This window comes from Haliaeetus leucocephalus, unplaced genomic scaffold (genome assembly GCF_000737465.1).
Source record: "Haliaeetus leucocephalus isolate CR32 unplaced genomic scaffold, Haliaeetus_leucocephalus-4.0 Scaffold92, whole genome shotgun sequence".
NCBI lineage: Eukaryota > Metazoa > Chordata > Aves > Accipitriformes > Accipitridae > Haliaeetus > Haliaeetus leucocephalus.
The window spans coordinates 1396973-1417945 of NW_010972528.1; the positions used below are offsets into that span (position 1 = coordinate 1396973).

Consider the following 20973-nt stretch of genomic DNA (forward strand, 5'->3'; position numbering starts at 1 on the left):
CCCAGCACTCTGCAGCTCCTCCAGTCCTCGTGCTAGTAGCATGCATGTTCCAAGACTGGTTATAACATTAATACTACTGTAATTCTAAAAAAATAAACTAATTTATTGTGAAGTTTGCAAGTTACAAAAACTCAATCAGATCAGGATTACTGTAGTCAAAGTCATTTTTAAAGGTAACATATCAAGCAGTACATGCCTGCTCACAGCCTGAAAGTCTGGCGTGGTGCAAGTTCCTGGCTCAGCTCCAGCATGCTGAAGTGATAAACCAACTTCTGACAGGGAGAGCTGCTCCATCAGAGCAGAATTACTCCCCCAACACCACTTTCAGATTAGTTCCTGAAAATATAAAGTCAACTCAAGGCTAACAAATCAGCTGGAAATTAGCCAAAGAGACCTTGTTCTGCTCATCCAGACTTTTTTAATTAACAGTTAATGTGAAAGTCAGAAACCCATTTTAAAACCCTGAAGAACAGGATGATTACACCAATCAGCTCTGTTTGAGAACTGCAGAAAATGCTTCCTTTGCCTGACACCTCAGCTCTAAAGTACTAGTTATCAGAATCAGTGAATTCTAAAATTAAATATCTTAGCTACTACATGAAAAATAACACTAGTTTTATCAAGCTTCAATTTTCATGTAGAAGTAGCTGGAGAGAAGAAAAAAAATACCTATTGTATAAGAAGTATTATTCCCCATTTTCCAACATTATAAGAATTAGAAGCCAACAATACATCTTCAACAATACATCTTTAGCATCCTAAGTGCACAGCTAGGCTACACCGTTTGGCAAAAAGATGTACTGAAGAACAGGCTATACTTCGCTGCAAATCCTGATACTTCAATATCTACCAACAAAAAAAAAAATCAACCTTTCTTTAGGAAAATAAAAGAGTGGAGTATTTATTTGCTTGCTATGAAGTCAGACGTTTTAATTGCTATTTAAAATTGACTTCAACCATCCTACCTTCCTGCTGCATCAACAATGCTGACACTTGACTCAGTTTATTTACTAACAGATTCCAATACTTCATTAAAGAGCAGGACCAGGAACAAAGCAGTCCTTGAAGTGGCTTTCAATACAAGTTTTAGAAGCAAAGGAGATTTACAGGTTGAGGCTTAGCCCAAACTATTTTCAAAATTGCTAAAGTGGGTGCGAGAAGTGCCCTGAGCAGCATGGCTCACTGAGCAAAATTATCCGACAGTGGGGGGAGAAACTAGGAGGGGCTCCAGAGCTCTACACCATCGAGGCCGTGATGGAGTAGCTGCTCATTACTCTTTGGTAACACCCCTCAAGGGAGCATCCCTGGGACCCAGCTTGGCATCTGCTGCATTTGGCCACATAAGCTGCTGCAATGGCTTCAAGGCTCTGCACAGTTCTGGGACATGTCAGAGCTCAGTTCTGTTCCTAGTACTACCTCAGCCTCCACTTTCCAGTGATGCAAGAGGTCATTCACTTTGGACAACACTGCTAGATCTTCCTGAAGCGGCATTTTAGAGAGGCACTGACCTCCCATAGATGGGGTATCTTGAAGATCACAGAGTCACGTAAGTCGTGCCCTAAAGGTTTCACATTAAGGGCTGATAGACTTTCTAGGAGAACATAGAATCATACAATCATCTTCTCAAGGAGCTGTAAGGCATGGCAATAAGCAGAACTACACAGATTGTAGTAAAGGAATCTGCATTAAATGAAGAAAGCCTGCAAAGAGGACCAAGAGGTGGCATTTAAAGACAACAAGAAAGGGAACATAGCTATATTGAAGGTACCATACCAGGGCAAGAGAGAGACATAAACGTACACAGCAGCCCTGCCTTGATATCTCTTAGGAATGAGGTAGCAGCTCCCAAAAGCTAGAAGACAGAAGCATTTTGCTCAGCCCACTTTTCAGACTCAGGGAAACCTCACTGGAGCTGTGCAGCCTCCAGACTACACACATCTTGCCCAAACCAACCCCTTCCCTAAGCTTCTCGGGCTCAATTCAGATCTGCAGATCTCACTTCTCTCCAAACAGGCCCAAGCACACTGTTTGTTACTTGCGATCTGTGGTGGAGGCACTTACTAAAGCGGAAATTGTAGAACGCAGAGGATTACATCAAAAAGCAAATTTGAGAACTGGAACATCTGAATTTGCCATGTTTGCAGGTGCCACCTTTCCCTGAGGTTAAGGAAGTGGTAGAGGAGGATTTGCTTGCGTGCATTTCAAAGAAACATTAGCATTTTTCCTGCAAACTGCCCCAGCACCAGTATCATCTATGCTAACATCACATAGTAACAGGGAGCGGGAAAGGAATGCCCTAACAGGTGCTGCTGAATATGCCCCAGTTTGCTTTTCAGCCAATTTCTTGAATATCAAGATATTTTCCACCCCCAAAATATAGAAATTCTTTCCAGAGCTGCAAAGTTTCAAAATTCACTTTCACTTAAAGTTAGTCATTAGTGAAAAACAGCAGTCACATTATCTGTGAATGGAACCAAAATGGAAATTTTAAGCCACAAATTCAAAACAGATCATTCACATTTGACTTGAAATCTAAGTTAGATCATATTTGTGCAGAAAACAAGCTCACTGCGAGTGGGAGGAAAGGGAGAGAATTAAGGGACAAGGAAAAATCTGCAGACACAGCAAACTCAGATGCCCCAGTTCTGAACATGTATTTTGACATCATCTACGATGTCTGCCGTAACAAGCCAGCTCCTCCGCCTCACACAGAGCAAATCATGCATCTGCCCACTACTACTACGGTGCGAACTGCAAATCTGAATTGACCCAGTAAAGCTTAAGCTTTGCTGTTACTTATAGTTTAGGCAAGATACCCACAGTTTCCAATCATAGTAGCAAAATACCCCAACAAGACACAGTTACAGAGAATTTAACTCGCCTACAGACTAACTGGCTGGAAGAGAAAAGTCCATTTGTAGGACATTTGCTTCACTTTGTAATTTTATCTCTGAATTATCTTATTATTATATCTCTGAGGGTTTAATGGAGCTAGATAAAGGGATGGCTTGTTTGGATCTCAAAGCAATCAAATGTAATTGAATGGATTAAGCTTATTATAGTTCCAGCTATAGTGTTTAAGAAACACTCCTGGCACTAACGGATATTTGAGCTACCCTGTGCCTTAAAGACTTTGGTTCATTGGGTGGGGGGGGGGGGGGCGTGTCCTGGTGATTTAGGTTGTTTCTGTTGCTTTACAAACTCTGAGATAACAGGGCTTTTTTAACTACAATGCCAAAGTTTAACATCATCAGAATTGGGCCACGCATGTCACTTATTTCAGCCAAATCCCCAGAAACAATTAAATTATCTTTCATTAAGAACAAACTCCACACATACCCCAGAGGGGTCAGTCATTGCTGAAATCCACAGCAGCAGCCAAGACTCGTCCTGTGGAGCAGTGAGAACATCACACTTACCATCTCATACACAAGGTGGACCTGGCTAATTTTAGACAGAAGAGATGGGAACACTGAACAAGAAGCCACTACAGTCATGAGGAAAGCATATACCCAGCACTCAACACAGCCTAGGTTTTCTGAGGTTCGGTTCTGTGCAAACATGAAGTCAAGCCAGGTTCAGCTTGGCCAGGGGAACGGATACCCATGGCATGTTTATTTACTGGCATACATCCCCAAAGAGCTACAGATAGGCAGAAGGTGACCTCTTTATTTCTGCTCATGGTGGTAGATGATCAGAGAGACGCACACTTCAGAAACAGAAACTTTTGAGCTGACTCCTCCATTTCACAGAAAAGAAATGCTTGTCACTCCAAAAGCATCAGAAATGCCTGGCAACCATGGGCTTGCCTAATTATGGAATTAAAATATTTTGGTGCAGGTGTTAAAGAAATTTCATTTTAATCAATGGACACTTTAGCTCCATTAGGAGGTCACACTAAGGCATCAGGTAAAATGTGACTTTTGGACAATTGAGGAAGTAGTTGTGTTTGCAGCCAAGTGGAGTAGTGCTGCAGCAGTGATGTAGGCTCTGAATCTGTTCCTCCACAGGGTCAGGCATGCTCCAGCAATGTGGGTCTGTACCTCCAACCCTTTCAAGAGTCCGCACTCTTTCAAGCCGGGTAATTTTCCTAGCCAAGGGTCTCAGGGAATGAGAGCTGCTGAACTGGAATGGCATGTTTCACCCGCCCCCACCACACACACGCTCCTCAATGTGATCTGCATATCTAGCTACAGCTTTCCAGACTCAGCAGAGCTCGGCAAAGCCAACATCATGTCCATGCAGTCACACACTGCCTGCCTACAGTCTGGTGCAAAAGGCAGAGAGACCTGGATTGCCTGTTCAATTCCTTCTGAAGGAGCACAGCTCCAGCACAGGAAACCTGGGCATCAAGAAGTCTGGGCAATACCTGCTCACACATATCATTTGAGTTAAGAGTTAGATGCTTAATTTCTCTATGCTTTCCTGCTCAAGTTAAACAGCTCCTACTTGAAATATAACCAAGCCAAAGAAAGCATGCCAGAGCGCGAGGGAGGGAAGAGGGGGGGAATCCCTCAACTCTGCAGTTTGCTTCTTACATCAGTTACCAGCACACATATTTGTTAATCTTTAGGTCATGTTACAGAGCTAGTATTTTACTGTGGCATCCACTGCTGCTTCCTCTTGCCACAATTATCTTCCTAAAGCCAATTTTCAACTATGAAAGACTTGTACAGTTAGACATTCTCTCCTCATGCATTCCTATTGCATGCATCCATAATGTGCACACAATGAATGTAACGGGTGGAGATCACCAGCAATCAGATTAACAGAAATTAAGTCTCTTACACTGGAACTTTGATCTGGACCGATGTAAATTTGCAAAGAACTATTAAACAAAATACCTATAATAAACCCACCTGTGAAGACAAAGCTAACTTCAAGCCACAAAAATGACAACTTAATCACTTTCCTGTAGTTTGTACTATTACCCCAAAGCTTCCCCAGCAGACGTACTTGTCAGCAGTACCTCTTGAGGACTTTGCTTTCAATCCATGTTATCAAACAGATAAACACACAAACATCCAATTGCTGTACCTTTAGGAGATGATGCCCCAGAAGCTGCCTCTTTGTGGGAGTGCAGAGTGGTGGGCTCTGTATGCCCCTCAGCAGGTCCTGAGGACAGTGGTCCAACCTCCAGTTCCTCTTCAATGGATTCCAGTGTTTTTAGGGCTATAGTCTTTGACTTTTCCCCATAAGAAAAACTCTCCTGGTTCTCCTCCCCTCCCTGCAAGTCCTGTACTGCAACATGCTCTGGGTTGAACACAGAGTTCTCTTCACTTTTACAGCCCTGGTTTTCTACCCTCCTTTGTGGCTCCTCACACCTCTCTCCAGACCTCTGGGTTCTGAATTGACTTGAGCCTTCTGCTTGCGCATCAGGGCCCATCAAAGAGTCCCTGTTATTTAATTGTTCTGCCATCTGATCACCCTCTGCTGACAAAGCAGTTTGGAGTAGTATGGCTTCTTCAGGTTTCTTATGCTGACAGGCAGAGACCTCTTGCTCTTCACCATCTGACAAGAGACCATTTGTAGGAGCTTTGACAGAACAGTGATTATGACTAGTCTGATTCTCACTTACAGTCAATATTTGTTCAATCTCTTTGACTTCGTCTGGGCTGTCCCTTCTTCCCAGCTCAAATTCATCTACTTCTCCTTGGTTCTGTTCTGGAGGCCTTAATGGAGAACTAAGATTTGCCTCCTGATCACTGCAGCAAGCACCGACTGCTCCTACATCTGCTGTGTTCCCTGAAGGAGAGCCTCTCTCCACACCTACATCTGAACTCGCAGGCATGATAAGCAATGTAGTGGCCTGGACTGGTGTACCACTTTCACTGACACTCTGGCAAGAAATATCAGAACCTTCCTTCAGTATGCAGTGTGGTCCCGAAGGCCCTAGGACAGACACAGGAGAAGCATCCATCTGTGTCACCTCATTTTGACCCTCGGTCAGTGGTTCTCCATGTACTCTCAGTATCACATCCTCTTTAGCAGCAGTAGCATCTAGAATTGTTTCTGGGCTCTGCTCTGATGTTTCAACACCAGGACTTCTGCTAGAACCATCACTTTCTTGTTCCATGTTTCCAGGAGCACCAGGCATTTGTGCTTTACAGTTGACACCATCTCCAGCACACAAGTCACTGTAGCTGCACAGTGCGTATCGCCAGTCGATTGAGTGTTCGCTGTGGGTCTCCTGCTCTGCAGATGAATCTTCTGCACTGCAGGCAGGAGACTCAGCCATAGGAAAGCTATTCCCCATGTTTCCAGGGCCACCTGGTATCAGCTGACCTTCTGGAGACAGTTCTCCATGTGCCATCATTTTGTTGCTTTCCAACGGAATTACATTTTTGAGAACTTCCGTAGAAGTCCTCAGAGTGTCCATTTGACAGTGCTCCTTCTGCATAAGTGCTGACTGAATTAAATTCTTGGAGTAGGTACTGTCTTGAATGACAATAAACCTGTGCTTGCCTTTAGACGCATTCGCTCGTGTTCTGGGCTGAGTTAGATAATTTAAAGCTAGTGATTGGGTTAAAGAGCCTCTTTGTGGCCCAAACCTGGGCAATGAAACTTCGGTCAGCTCAACATACTCCCCTTCAAGGTCACTTTTCAAGTTTTCTTGAGGCACAGGACTTGTACAGACACCATTGACAAGAGCTTCACTTAACTGCGGAGCTGTGCTGCTAGTGACCAGGTTGTTTCGATTTGGACTTTGTTCCTGTAGATACTGAGATCCTAGGTCTGGTGAACTGCACTCAGCATGGTCCATGGGGAGGCACAAAATTGAACGTTCCTCTGCTATTTCTGGAGAGATTATATTGTTTTCAATTATTTTTGGTTTATTTATAAATTCAGGATTAACCACTTTATCCCAGGGGATGCGAAATATTTCATCATCAGTGGTTAGTAAACAATTTTCCAGTGCTATACCCATTCGCTCTCCATTGAAAGTACTCAACCATTCCAGAGTAAAAATAGAGGTATAAGAAACTTCTGGAATCACAACTTCCTCTACATTGTGCTTGTCTTTTGCCAAACATTTCAATACAATTCGTGGAGACTTCTTCAGATAGGGGACCACCTGCAGGTAGAAGTCACCAGGCTTCAAGATTCGCCAGTCAATGGAAGCCAGCTGGACTACAATCTTCTCATGAATACATAGGGGCCAGCCCTCATGGCGAAACAGCAAGCCACAGTACTGAACCTATGGAGAAAAGAGAAAGTGTTTTCAGCATCAGGAACGGATCTCAGCTCAAGGTTTTGGACAAGAGAGATCAATGCTTCTCTTTCACAGCTGTAGCAATAGAACACTTGAATTTAGGGTCTTTGGTTATTAGTGCTGGGGAGTTTTCCATACTGAGGTCTTCTCTTTAAAAAGCAGAAACAAGAAAAGGTACCAACACAAACTACCAGCATTTCAAAATCTGAATATGAGCCAACCACCTGCCAGAAGTCTCAGCCCTGTTTTAAAGCTGGGTCAGCACAGAGAGAGGTCTAAGCCTCAGAACCCCAGTGTAGAGAAATCAGGAGTTCTCACCTCCCAGTGCTTAAGCCGGGAGACCCTGTCTGTTCCTCATTTCTGAGTCATTAGGACCAACTGGACTGACTAAGAAAGTGAAAATTCAGACCATACAGCATCCCTAACTAAATGCCATTAGAGAAACATGGGCAGACAGCAGTCTGCTTACAACGCATGGATAAAACCCACCGTCCTCAACTAAAGACGATCCACAGCCTTAACAGAGAAAGTGGCAAATAATACACATAATTTCCAAAGCATCCAGTGAGCTCTAGGTTGCACCAGGTACACTCAATACCAACCTGCGAAAAGGAGGCTGTAGATTCAGAAATCTCACTGCACAGGATGCCACTACTCAGCCTGGCACCACAAAATCTATTTCTCAGGTGAAGTAGTGTTAGTTCTTTAGACTGAGGTCTGCTGCAAGGGAGGTAATGAAAAGCTTTGCTGATGAAGGAAGGTAGAATGAAAATGCCAAGGTCTGTCTGAGGACTTGTTTTTATTCCCTAATATGCTCTGCTGGAGTATGCAGCATGTTCCACCTAATGTTGGTTAAGCAAAATTGAGGAGCATGGAACCAGGTAAAAAGCATCACTCACCTGGTGCTATCAAGAGCCTATGCAAGACAGGTGGAGACAAGTTACATGGAATGCAGCAGCAAGGGATGACTGCAACCTACCAGTGAACAGAAGGAGACACTGCAAAGAAGAAGCAGGAGAAAGGAGGCAGCAAATGAGGAAAGCATAGCAGAACCACAGAGGAAGAAGGCAGTAAGTCCCATCATCAAGCTGCAAGGAACTACACTTACCAGGGATTTCCTCATTCCCAAAACATAGCGGCACTCAGGACAAATCTCAGACAAATCCCAATCAAGTAAAAGAACTGAAGTTTCATGGCTGAACTGACTTGGGTCAATTATTTACAGCTTTATTACAACTTCAAAAAATAAAATCACTGCTTTGAACTTGATTCTGTTTGGGTTAAGTAAGATTTAAATTGAGCCACGACATAAGCCATCAGTTTCATGATGAATTTAATCTTTCTCTGTCACAAGGGTTTAGATAGGATTCACCTGTATCGGATGCAATACTTAAATTAGAAAGCTGTCATCTGAAAGCCCAAAGACTTTAGTATTGGCAGCATAAGACTTTAGACATTTTATCTTGTTTCTTTTACATGGTCACATGGAAGTCTTGACAGAGAAAGCAACTTATAAAAATGCTGTATTCTGCAGGCCAGACAGATGAAAGAAAAAAATACTTTAATTCAAATATTTTGCCATATAGCAGAGAAACCACAGAACTGGAAGGAACTTCCTGGATCCTCACACACCTTGAAACAATAGGTAATGGCATCAAGTAATTTCTTTCCTATGTTCATCAAGCTTTACCTTTAGCCCAGTCAGGTTTCTTATCCTCACTGCACCTGATGCAAAGTTGTTCGAGAGGCTTGAAAGCCCAAAGCATCCTTCAGATTCAATAATTCCTTCTCCTCAACCCTGGAGCTTGTTCTCTGGATGTGTTCCCATGGCTTGAAATTATTAAGCCATGTCACATTGCCTTAGCACATCTCCCTTGATCATCTCTTAGGCCTGCTTGAAGTGCCTCCTTGGTGATGCTTTTTTTTTTAAAAAAAAACACATTTCTTTGTTCCACTTTTTCATTGTGCAAAGCATTGCAAAACACTGCGTACAATGGCACCAACAATTCCTAACTGTGCTAGAAGCATCTCTTAAAGCTAAGATCACACTTGTCTTCCAGCCATGCCCCTACGGTAACCCAGTCACCTGCTGGTTTTTCTTTCCAAATTGATGAACCCCAGTTCACAACAGAAATTCTGCCTGTTACTTTGTGGAGGCACATGTTTGCCCTCCGAGTCTACCATTATAAAAACTTAAGTACAAAGTTTTAGAGCTCATCTTGTGGAACACTTTTATCACCCTCCTTTTCCTCCTTTAGGTTATTGCTCATGTCTCCCACACTGGTTTCATCACAAATATCTGTCATATGCATACTCTTACTTTTTACGCCAAAGTCATGGATGAGAAGTAATGTGTGCCTCATGACTCCTACCTCCATCTCAGTTTTCACTACAGTACGAACACCCTCTCTTTCACTAGTTTTTTACCCATCTTGCAATACTTGCATAAACCTCCATCCCTTTGACACAGTAACTAATTTTCCATATGACTCCATAATAAATCCTTTATGGAAGAGATTAGACAACAAAACTTTTCTCTCTAGAATGAGCTGGTTTATGAAAAAGGCTAGTCTTATACTACTTGCCATGGAGCAAACCACATGAAAAAATGTTATCCAGTTTTTAATGGGTCAGTTAATTCAGTCCTTGCTCAGTGCATATTGTTGTATGCTCAGCTTGTTCTGTGTTTTGTTACTAGTCCTGACTTAACAGATTCAATAAAAATCCCTGTTATCAGACATTTGGCATTACATGGTAACTTCTTCCATATTCCAGGATGGAGACCAGCCAGTCCCTTTTCTTCGACATAGTCAATTCCATAGTCATGGCAGTTTTATTTCTGTTCAACTCAGTGCAACTGCCTTGTTGTACCTACATGCTCTGTCACTAAACTGAATCTTACTTTAGTTTTCATTTGTTTGAAGGGTCATATTAGTATTACCTTTATATTCTAACCTTGAACTGAGAGTAGACCCACCTCCCTTTTTTTTGTCTCTCTATTAAGTTAGAATTAAAAAGCTGTATAGCCTAACACACAGTTGGTCGTACTTCCCTCAAAGGCACGAGGAGCTAAGCTTTGCAGTCTTACGTTCTTATGCTTTCTGATCTGCAAGACATAGATGCCTCTACCAGCTAGGTCCTTTCTTACACCAGCACAGCACAGTTCAGCAAACCAAGACCTCCTCTTACAGCACACAGTTTGCACAAGTTGCTACTGGCTTCAGCAAGTCTCAGGCCATACCTACTTCACTGACTTTTCCATCAAGCCCAAGACTCACACAGCACCTCAGTCGATAGAGCTTTTATCTCCTAAAGAAGTGCCCAAGCCCAGTATTTTGTATATAAGGTTTTAAACAAAAACAATCTGCAGTCTTCCAGAAGACACTATACAGTTGCACCCTCCACCACACCATATCAACCCCTCTTCTGCCATTAGAGTATATCCTAGTAGGTATATCAAGGCCATCTGTACCAAGGGCCTTCCAGGGGAAGACAAGACAGAGAAAAAAAAAAAAAAAAATCAGTTCCCAAGCCATTAAAAGTAGTTTATATGACTGAAAAGTGAGAGACACAATCAGCAGTAGCACAAACATAAAGCTGAATTCCATCTGTACCTACCTGACACAGAGTTTCTGTTAAAACCTGCATGCAGAGTAACCTATTTGGGCACCATTCACACATTAAGAAATCCAAAACCCAATCTCACCACTTACATGACCTGTCTGCCTACTGACTGACAGGTGAAGAAAACTCAGCAATAAAATTACCAAAACCATAATGCAGAATGCATTGAAGTTCCTGAAAAACCCTACAAAGCCACAGTTTAAACTGTAGCAAGAGCTAGAGTAACCATCCAAGCAGGAATGTAAGTCTTTCAATAGCCTAAACATTTCAGAGTTTTAGAACTTTAGAAGTGGAGCATCCTCATGTTGCTCCTGCTCCAAAAAGCACCTTCAAAGGGAAGATTACATGAAGAGGCTTATTTCAGTTGTTTTAACATTTCACTTTGAGGCTCAAGTATTTGCTCTTCCCGTGTCCAACCACTACTGAGCCAAACCAGGCATGTCAGAGGAATGCCAGGAACAGACTCTACACCTAGTGGTTGCAGCCAGGAATAAAGCTGCCTCTGAGGAAAGAGATGGGCACCAATGACAAAGATGCTACAAAGGTAGTAGCTCCTAGAGCTATGGGGATGGCTGGGCTGGAACAGACCAACAGTCCATTTAGCTCAGGATGTCATCTGAAGGCCAGGGGCAAAACCTGGTTTCTTACTTTGTGCTAAGCAGAGACAGACCCCTTGGCACATCCCTCCACACACCCCTCTCCAGCCCCTGGGGATCACATACAGGCTACTGATTTTAACATTCCAGGCTGAAGCCTATGACCTTGTCTAATACTTCATGAAGCCACTTACACTTTTGTCACTGCAGAGGCTGAGAAAGAGATTTAGCACCCTCAAGATTTCCTACAGTAGCTATTCAGACAGGAGTTACTTTTTTCCCCACCGGAGGAAAAGCTCACATGGACCAGCTGAACTACAAACTAAGGAGGAAACACTGCTTTTGTTTAGACTCTCTAAAAGACAGACAAAACTGTTAAAAAACAAGTAACAAAAAATAGTCCTGTGATTTCAGACAGTGAAGACAATAGAAGGAGGTTTGGGGAAGAAAGAGAGTCCACAACAAATGAGAGAAATAACTTTCAGCAATAAAAATTCAAACAAGCAAACTTCTAAATAAAATATGGAATAGCCTGGGCCCACCTCTAAAGACAGTACAAGGTACCTAGAGCTTCCCTTGATCTCCCTGTATTGCCAATCTGAAAGTACAAAATCATGAGTCAAGGCCAGAAAGGGTCACAAGGAGGAAAGGCTCAAAGCATCCAGCTGTGCTCTTTGAGAGGCCTGTGCCTGCACTCTACCTCTTGCTGCCCACTCTCCCAAACATGTCACAGTTCAGCAAAAGCCCCCACAACCTAATGCTGAGCCCTGAACAGCCCTCACTGGAAGGCACCAGCCCTGCAACTTGTGGCTACTGGGCAGGCCAGGGAGTGCCAGGCAGGCCCCAAGCCCTCCCTCATTCCTGGGCCTGGGCCAGGAGGGTGGCTTCAAGCATGGCTCCTGCCCCACACCACCTCCCTAAACAGTGCTGCATGTGTAGGACAGCCCCATCATACTGGATTCCCCCTCCAACAGGATGCCTCAGCCACCACCAGCCCCCTTGCCTCCATGTCACCCAGCCCCATGCTCCAGGCCAGCCTGGGGGGCTGCCAGCACCCTGAGCTCCTTCAGGGCCCACCACCCTCACCTCTCCCTCCTCAGGGACCCCCGGGGCCCACTGCCCTCACCTCTCCCTCCTCAGGGCCCACCACCTCAGCACCCCCTGCTCCCACAACCCCCAGCTCAGCCAAGGCCACCATGCCCATCAAGGCAGCCCCATGCTCCTATTGGCTGTCACAGCCTCAGCTGTCCTCCCATTGGCTGCTGGGCGGCACAAGACCCTCCCTGCCACCACACCCCTGTACCACAGGGGCCTCTGCCCTCAGGGCAGCCATGGCCTGTGGTGGGTCCCTGCCCAGCCGCCCCCGGAGGGACAGCCCCCCCCCCTCAGTGCCCAGCAGACCCCCTTACTGGCACCCGGGTCGCCTGTTCACTGCCCTGAACACCTCCCCTTTGGGAGGGCAGCCATGTGGGCCCAGCTCCCTGCCTGCCACGGGGGGCAGAGGGCTGCGCCAAGCTGAGGGCTGCTTTCCGTCCCTCCCCTCCACCACCTCACCTGCCCAGGGTACTGCCGAGCGCTTGGAAGCTGCCGAGATCTCAGGGAGTGGGGAAATCACTACCTCGCCTCCTTTGGTGAGGGAGGCGGTTTGGGGAAAGCTGTGAAACGTCTTGCAGTAATTACTGGTTCATCCAAACTAAACGCCTTTTGTTTCTTTAAAGGGGAAAAACACACTACGCGCCATCGAATTATAAACTGCAGCTAGATATACTAATGGAATAACTCCTATTCGAGTGCTCAGGGTGAGAGAGAGCAGCTCCCCAAAATCCTTATGCACAACCTTGTATCTTTTTGGGCTCACAAATATGCAGCTGGCACCAAGCAGGAAGCTGGTGACAATGCAGCAGGACAAACACTGCACCAAAACACTTGCAAGGTGACCAGCTCCCAGGGGTTATGTGGATCCATTGTACATGATAGGTCTTTCCCCCCAGCATTTCACCTCCCTGAGACAAATGAGTAACTGACTATTTCAGCTTCTATTTAATATTTTTCCTCTTCCCAGAAGTCCCTTGCCCTCCATCATGAGGATTTCTATCAAAAGCCTGGCCACACACACCCTCTAGGTTCTGAGACAAAAAGGCTGGAACGAACCCTAGCTTTAGGTTGTTGGGGTTGGTTGGTTTTTTTTCCATCTTGCAGACTTTGAGCCAAGTTTGTGATGGAGGTATTTGACTCATCGTTTCTAACATTTTAGACTCCCAACAGTAAAGCACGTTAATCTTGGACTCATTCTGGCAGTAAATGTAACGTGACTCCTCGGGGCTACTGAGCTTTGCGACCGTTCCAGCAACCATCAAAGGGGAGACGGAGTTCTGGGAAAAACACCGACTGGCAGCATTTCGCCCTGCATGTCCTCCTGCCAGCAGCAGAGCCCGACAGCTTCATCCACAGGGCCGGGGAATGGCTGGGGTTAGAAGCCACCCAAGTCAGCCATACCCAGCAAACGCTCCACTAAACTGCTTCCTCTGAATCCCTTAAGCCTTCTGTTCGGTGTTCCTGGTTATGGAAGCTGAGGGCACCACTCCACATCTGATCTCTGCACAGTTAAGCTTCAATCACAGTTTCTCCACTGTTTCCTAATTGTCTGCCTGCCCTCCCACCTAAGCTGCCATACATACGCAAGCACTTTTTGCCAGCCGTTTTACATACGAGAGGAGAAAAAGCTCTCCAAGAAAGCCCTCGCAGGCCTTAGAAAGCATGATGTACTCACACAGGCATCCTGCTGAATGCACTGCAGGATGTGCTTGGCTGGAATCAGGAAGTCTATGAGGTAGCGCAGTCCATCCCCACGGTACGTCTTCTCCACCACATCAAAAACTTGGCACAGAACAGTGGCTGCGGTAGCCTCAAACGGAGGGTAGAGTGCTGATAACGTACTCTGAATGCAACCGTCCAGGGACTCCGAGTCCTGCCAAGAGAGAAAGCATTAGCAGTACCATGGCACAATACGCCCCAGTGCCCTCATGAGCCCTACACCCAGGAGCACAGCCATCTCCAAACGTAGGAAGAGAGAAGATCAAAGGAGCAAACTGCTGTCCTTTCTAGCTTCTTTTGGCACCACCAACTCCAGGTAAACACAAAAAAGCGCTCCCAAAACCCGAGCAGAGTGCTCGCAGAGTGCTGTGCACAGCGGCGAGATTTCCCAGCTTTTGCTTACGCAGCAAGTCCTTCTCCTGACTGCGCTGGGTGGGGCTGCTATTAAACCATTACCACAGCACGTGAGTGCGTGCAAGCGAGCGAGAGTTTCATGGGGTGGGCAGATCGGCGGGTTCCATGTTTCGGATACCAAGGGCTGGAGATGCTGGCCAGCACTTGGGTACATTAAAGCCCAGTGTTAATATTCTTCAGTGGGCTAAGGGGAGTTGCAGGGACAACAGTTGGGCTGAATCGCTTCAGCCTGCACAGGATAAGCTACTGGAGCTGTTTGGTACTGGAGAAAGCTGCTCACCAGTGCGATTCCTCATTATTCAAAGCTGTTTGGCTCTCATGAAAGGCTCACTCTGGGAGCCAGGAATTTTCTGCAGTGAGAGATGCCTCACAACAGGATCCGCAGCCTGCGTCTGAACAGGGTGGCCTTTGGTGCCTGAGCACGCGCATCAATACATAGGATGCCCGTTTCCTGTCCAGGGTTCAGAGGCAATGCCTTCCCTACTTTTCTAGCTTCTTTCTGGACAGCCTGCCAGCCAGAGCCTGCCTACAGTATCAGGATCAGTTCCAGTGCTAAAGGCCAAATTCTGATCTATTGCATGGGTGTAAGTCAAGAGAGCTTGCCAAAAACTAATAATAAAAAAAATAAATCTGGACACATCTGGAGACAGGATCAGGAACCCTCCTTTCCCTTCTGTTTTAGAGGGGACCCTCTGGCTAGCTAACAGCCAGGGGGAGTGAGTTTTGCCACAAAACCAAATGAAAGTTTACTCAGGTGTCTGGACAGATCCTCATCTGATCCAAATCCACCTCCCTTCACTAGAAACAAGAAAAGCATTTCAGCCGCTGGCCTACAGCCTCCTGCAGAACAGGAACAGCTGCATGGACATGCCTGAAAACATACCTCAGTCCCACAGCAAGATTGGGAGAGAAAGTTAAACAAAGCAGTGCCACAACAGTTTACACTGCCACCGGGGAACAGTAGGATGAAGGGGTCAGGAGGAAGCAAACCATTTTGCTTCTTCCACTCCAAGGGAGCACATGTTCATCACTCCAGATACTTTCACTGGCTTGAGAAAATGCAACAGTCTCAGAGCAAGCCTGAACTGACCTGCAGCCAGAGCAGAGGTGATGCTCCTCACGCAAGCCTTCCCATCTTTCGCAGCAAAACAATCTTTAAATTCCTCCTTTAGAGGGTTGGGTGTTTTAAGCACAATATAAACTCGCTGCTCTGTTGTAAAGCCTTCCTGTAGGACAGCCTGCGGGACTGCACAGGAGAGATTAGAACGCCCAGGCAATGCCTCCACAATCCCTGCCTGCACCAAGCTGGCAGAACGCGGGTGACAGGCAAACCACACACTGCCCGTGGCATGGCACTGCTTCATTACTGTTTCTCCTGATGTCAGCAACAAGCAAGGCTAAATGGCAGCAGGCTCCTGAGGTGTTTGCAACTCTTCCAAGAGACCAGCTGCCTCCTGCAATACCCCTTAAGGTCAATGCAACCAGATAAACAGAGGTTAAGGAGCTATTTTTCATATTCTTAACCCAAGGACTCAAAAAGCAGGAGCCCTATGTGCACACTTCCAAGCATTGAATGCTAGGACAAAGCATTTAACCCCAATCCTAAACGGGAGGAGAAGGCTGTTCTAAACAAGCTTCTTTCCACTTATAAAAGAAGAATATAAAATCTCAACTTTTATTCCATTAATTGAAATTAAAAGCCTGGAAGTTCCTAGGCACTTCCTTCTCTGCAGGAAAAGGTCTTCAGAGAAAAATCTTCCACTAGATACTGTGCAGATCAAGAGAAAACTGCAAAGAGCTGATAGTCAGCCTGCTTTGTGCAGCAGCCTGGAGCTCTCTGCACATTTCCGGTCAAGACCATCCCCATGCAGGGTATGAGGGAAGAACTCATCGGCGTTCAGGAAACATAAGAGAAAGCAGACCAATACAAACTGCAGGATGAGTTGTACAGACCCAAGACAACAGCCTAAAGAAATGTTCCCTTTACATTGTAACCTGGACCTGCTAAAAAGGCATGGAGGGGGCTGTAGGGTAGGGAAACAGGTACCAAGTCCACCATGAAGCCTCTTATAATTGGACATATTAATAATATTGCTAAGTATTGATATAACACACTGAACATTACACATCGTTCATCTCCCACACTCTTGTTAAATGACAGAGAGAAGCCAAGTGCAGCCATCTGAAGGCAAACGCAGCTCCAGTAACCTCTGTTGACACCAACCTGTCCCAGAAAGTACCTGTGCCCTTGTCAGATAAAACTGGCCTTCACACAGGTGCTCTCTGACCCAGCACCAGCCACCACAGAGAACCCAGCCAAGTGCTTGGGTGCTATCACAGTAGCATTACTGCTGGTAACATTTGACAACAATTTCCCTATGATCCTCCACAGTCCACAAGTTCAAAATATCAGTCAAAAACAGCTGGGGTTGGTTCTGTGCCACTTCTGCCCCCATACCCCGCTTGAGCAAAATTCTTTCAGATATCAAGCCTCCCCAAATGAAATTTGTTATGTTTACTATTGCAAATAAAACAAAGAAGTAAAAATATTTGCACGAGTCAGTGCATCACTCTAAGGTTCTCACACCATTCCTGCTGCCTTAGCAAAACCTTCACAAGACAATTATTGGCACCGAATCAAAAATCCTTTATATGGTTAAAATAAACCAAATTGTATATTATCCTTCCTTTAGTAAAATACAGAATAACCACAGCCTGTAGCCATTGCTAACTGTAGTTCAGTGCTAAGAGCACGCTCCTTAGCACAGAGGCTTTCTCTCTCTCTGGCTGGACTACACCACAAAGCCATGGTAGCTGTGCAAGCTTTGAAGGGACAGAGAGAAGGTTTCAACCCCTACCATTTGGTATAAAGAGGAGATGTTTTCACCAATCTCTCTGCTAATTCCATATAAAAAGCCCCCAACGTGGGAGCAAATTCATACATCCCATCATGCTGCATGTGACTGTAGCACCAGCATTCTTGGGCAGCTACAGAGCAAGGATGGATGCAGCCTCAAGTGTGCCGCAGATGAACACAGAGGCAACACTTGCTTTTCAGTGCTCCCACCACCCAGGGTGGTATTCTGGGGATAGGTCCTGCACAGGTGGCAGAGCCTCAGAAGTTACCTTGAAACACAGAGGGTGAAACATGGCACAGCTTGGAGCCTGCAAAAGCAGCAGATTCGCCTCTGATCACAGACTCATTAAACCAGCTCACAATCCTAGGGATGGGGCTGCTTATTTGTGCTAATTAACTTCTCAGATTGCAGAGTAGCCTGAGGAAAGGGCCTCAGCAAGGGCTGCAAGAAGCTGGCTGCATGGTCCTGTTTAACGCCGGAGCACAGACGGCCAGCCTCACACATCTAGCCTGCGGGCAGCGTCTGCTGCCACAAGTGTGGAGGAGCCATGGTTTAGAGGCACAGGGAACTCGTATGAACCAGCTCAAGACAGCAAGAGAAGGGGATAGCATCCTGTGCTCCAGAGGCTGATAAACCTGAAGTCTAGAGCCCGCCCTACCTACAAACCACACCCCTTACTTATCTCAAGCAGGCAATGCAACCCCCAGCAGGCATGAGGAAAAAACCTCTGCGACCCAGGATGGGGGGACAGCTTCTGGAGAGGAGGAGAACAAGCTAAACCCAGCAAGAATCCAAGGAGAGGGCACTCCTGCCCTGCAGGCTTCCACTTCAGCCAGCCTATAGCAGCCCCCAAGAGCTGGCAGAGCCCAGCACAGGAGCCTCCTGGAGAAAGCAGCCTCCTTCAGGGACTGCAAATTTCAGGCTTCTCTGTCTCCAACAGTATTGCCACATACCCCTCACGGGAAAGGTCCTGGACACTTGCTCCTTTTCAGCCACCCAGCACAAAGGCAAACAGGAGCGCTTTCCAACCAAGCCAGAGAGTATCTCCCCAAGCAAAATGTGTCTTGGGACTCAAATGCTTCTTTGTCAATAGCACGGGAGGACCTATGAACTCCAGCTCCCTGCCATCACTCCGCAACAAGCTCACCACACCTCCCGAAAGAAAAACATGCTTTTAAAATAACTCCTCTATAAATCAAGGTGCTAAATAAAGCCCAGGTTAAGGTCACGTCCGGCCATACCGGCTTTCACTGCTCCTCAGCTGGGAGCCGGCTGCCGGTGCAGGGGCTGGAGCACACAGCGAGGGAAGAGGAAAGAGGCATGTGGGGACAGGCTGGACTCTGCGGGCAGAGCTGTATGATGGGAACAACCCAGCATGGTTCCACCAGGGAGGGCTGGGGAGAAGGGAAAGCCCAGGAGGGTTTCACACCTGGCAGAGAGCTTGGGTCAGAATGGGGGCAGAAATGAGTGGGGTGCCACCCCGCTGATATAACGGGAGCCACAGATGCTGTGAAATGAATAAAGGGATAAAGACTGCTGCGGCAAAGCTCTGCTGCTCAGTCCTAAGAGCCTCTCTCCCCATCACAAACTGCAGCAAGAACCAGGACTCAGCAAGAGATGAGGTTGCAAGTGCCTGGGCAGAAGCCCCAGGCCAGGACTAAGAAGCAGGCAGCAGGAAGAGGAGCCCAGGATCAGTTACAACCCTGCTCAGGGGACATGCATACCTCTCCTGGTGCAAGCAGCTGCTGCAGGATGGGAGAGGAGCCTGTCAAGAGGCATCTGGAGTAACCAGGAGCTTCTTGGGCTTTTCTAGATACACCGATTGAATTTTCAGCCTACATTTGTGGGCACAGAGAGAGCTACATAGCAGCTCCAGCCACTGGGAACTCCTGCCATGCTACATTTCTTTCTGACTCAGGAGTCAGCTTCTTCCTCTTTGGGACCTGCTGCTCACCAATTAAGTCTGAACCCTGCAGAGCCTCCTATGCATTTGGAGAAAAAGAAGTCAGCCTGTGCGGGGAGCAGAGAGAAGATCCCCAGGGCTACACACCTTGCGCAGCATCAGAATACCTGCACTCTCCCAGCAAGTGCCTGGGACAGCAATCCAAGTGGCTCAGGACAACGCAAGTTGGTGCAGGGAAGGGCTGCAATGCTGCTGGACCCACCTGGGCCCACAAAGTCTTGGCAGCATTTTCCCTACAACTCACCCAAGCACCTTGCTAAGAAGTCAGTGTCTTGCTTAAGAATTTTGTCTACAGAACACCAAGTCTTGGTCAAGAAGGACATGAAGAGGCATAGATCTTCATTGCTGACAGCCCAGATACTGTCTGAAGACTCCTGCAAAACATCAGTATGGTGAGACCAGACTAACTGTTTGGCTAATCCATGACTTACGGCAGACAACGCTCCTTTGTAGCGGGCTGGACTGGCCGATGTAATGTGCTGAGGATTCATCTTGTGGCAGGAATTTAACTAAAGGATCTGCAGCTCTGCTCTGAGAAACCTAGACCTCCATCTGAGCAGCCAAAGAATGAAACTACATATCCCAATGTGCCCCAGTTAAATCCAGTGCTTGCTGTGGCTTGGCAGAGCAAGGAGCATAGCTGGGTGGTGGAGCAGAGCTCAGAGAGGCTGCGAGCACAGTAAGCAGTGCCTATGGTACGCCCAGCTCTGACTCACCGAGCGTCTCGGCTCCCACTCAGCAGGGAGGCCTTGCCAAGAGCTCCCACAACTTTGCCCTCCTTCTGCCGGCTGCCCGGAGCCTGGCCACGTCCTGCACGCACTTACTTTCTCCCCTCTTGCCCAGGTACCGACAGACAGTGTGAAGGCAAGACAGAGGAGACCAGAGCCTGCAAAGATGAGGGGAAGAGATGACCCAACCCTCCCACACCCCAGAACTGGAAAGCAGAAATAACAGCAAAACTGGGAAGAGGCAGAGCTCCAAGCATCGCAGCGCAGCGCCTGCCCGTGGCCCCCAGCCAGCTTTGCGACTGGGGGAAAAGGAGCACACAGCAGGCGCTGAGCAGGGCTGGGTTAGCTGGTCCCTCCACCAGCAAAGGCTGCTGTGCTGCGCCGTTTGGCTGGGGCTGCTCAGTTCTCAGCTGACGTGAGAAACCTCATTTCCAGTAAAAACAGACCTCTGGGCTTTCCACAAAGCCTTTCCACTTTCTGACACAAAGCTGAAAGCCAGGCCACTTTGCCTTTAAAAACAAGATGTTTCTCCGTTCAAAAAGGTCTTTGGCTAAAAACAAGGCTTGTTTTTCTGACAAAATTTGAGATTTCCCACTCCATTTCTGCAGGGAGGAGAACCCTCCCAGCCCCATTTCCTGAGCCGCTCTAATCACAGCGGCAATGAGTTCAAGAGAGAAAAATCTTCCCAGAGCAAGTGCCAGCTCCCCCCTCCGCTGTGCACTCCAAGGCTCAGGGGGAGGCTGGGAGGAGGGCACTTGCCTTC

The 20973-nt window shown here is 46.7% G+C and overlaps 1 protein-coding gene across 1 annotated transcript in view; it reads right to left on the bottom strand.

Moving 5' to 3' along the window:
- Positions 1-20973, bottom strand: part of PLEKHG4 (pleckstrin homology domain containing, family G (with RhoGef domain) member 4) — a 98451-nt gene that overhangs the window by 58860 nt on the left and 18618 nt on the right. The window contains exons 2-3 of the mRNA XM_010585197.1: positions 14204-14401; positions 6341-7198 (exon numbers count right to left, since the gene is read on the bottom strand). Of these exons, the coding sequence (XP_010583499.1) occupies positions 6341-7198; positions 14204-14401 (1056 nt within the window). The remainder of the gene's footprint in view (positions 1-6340; positions 7199-14203; positions 14402-20973) is intronic.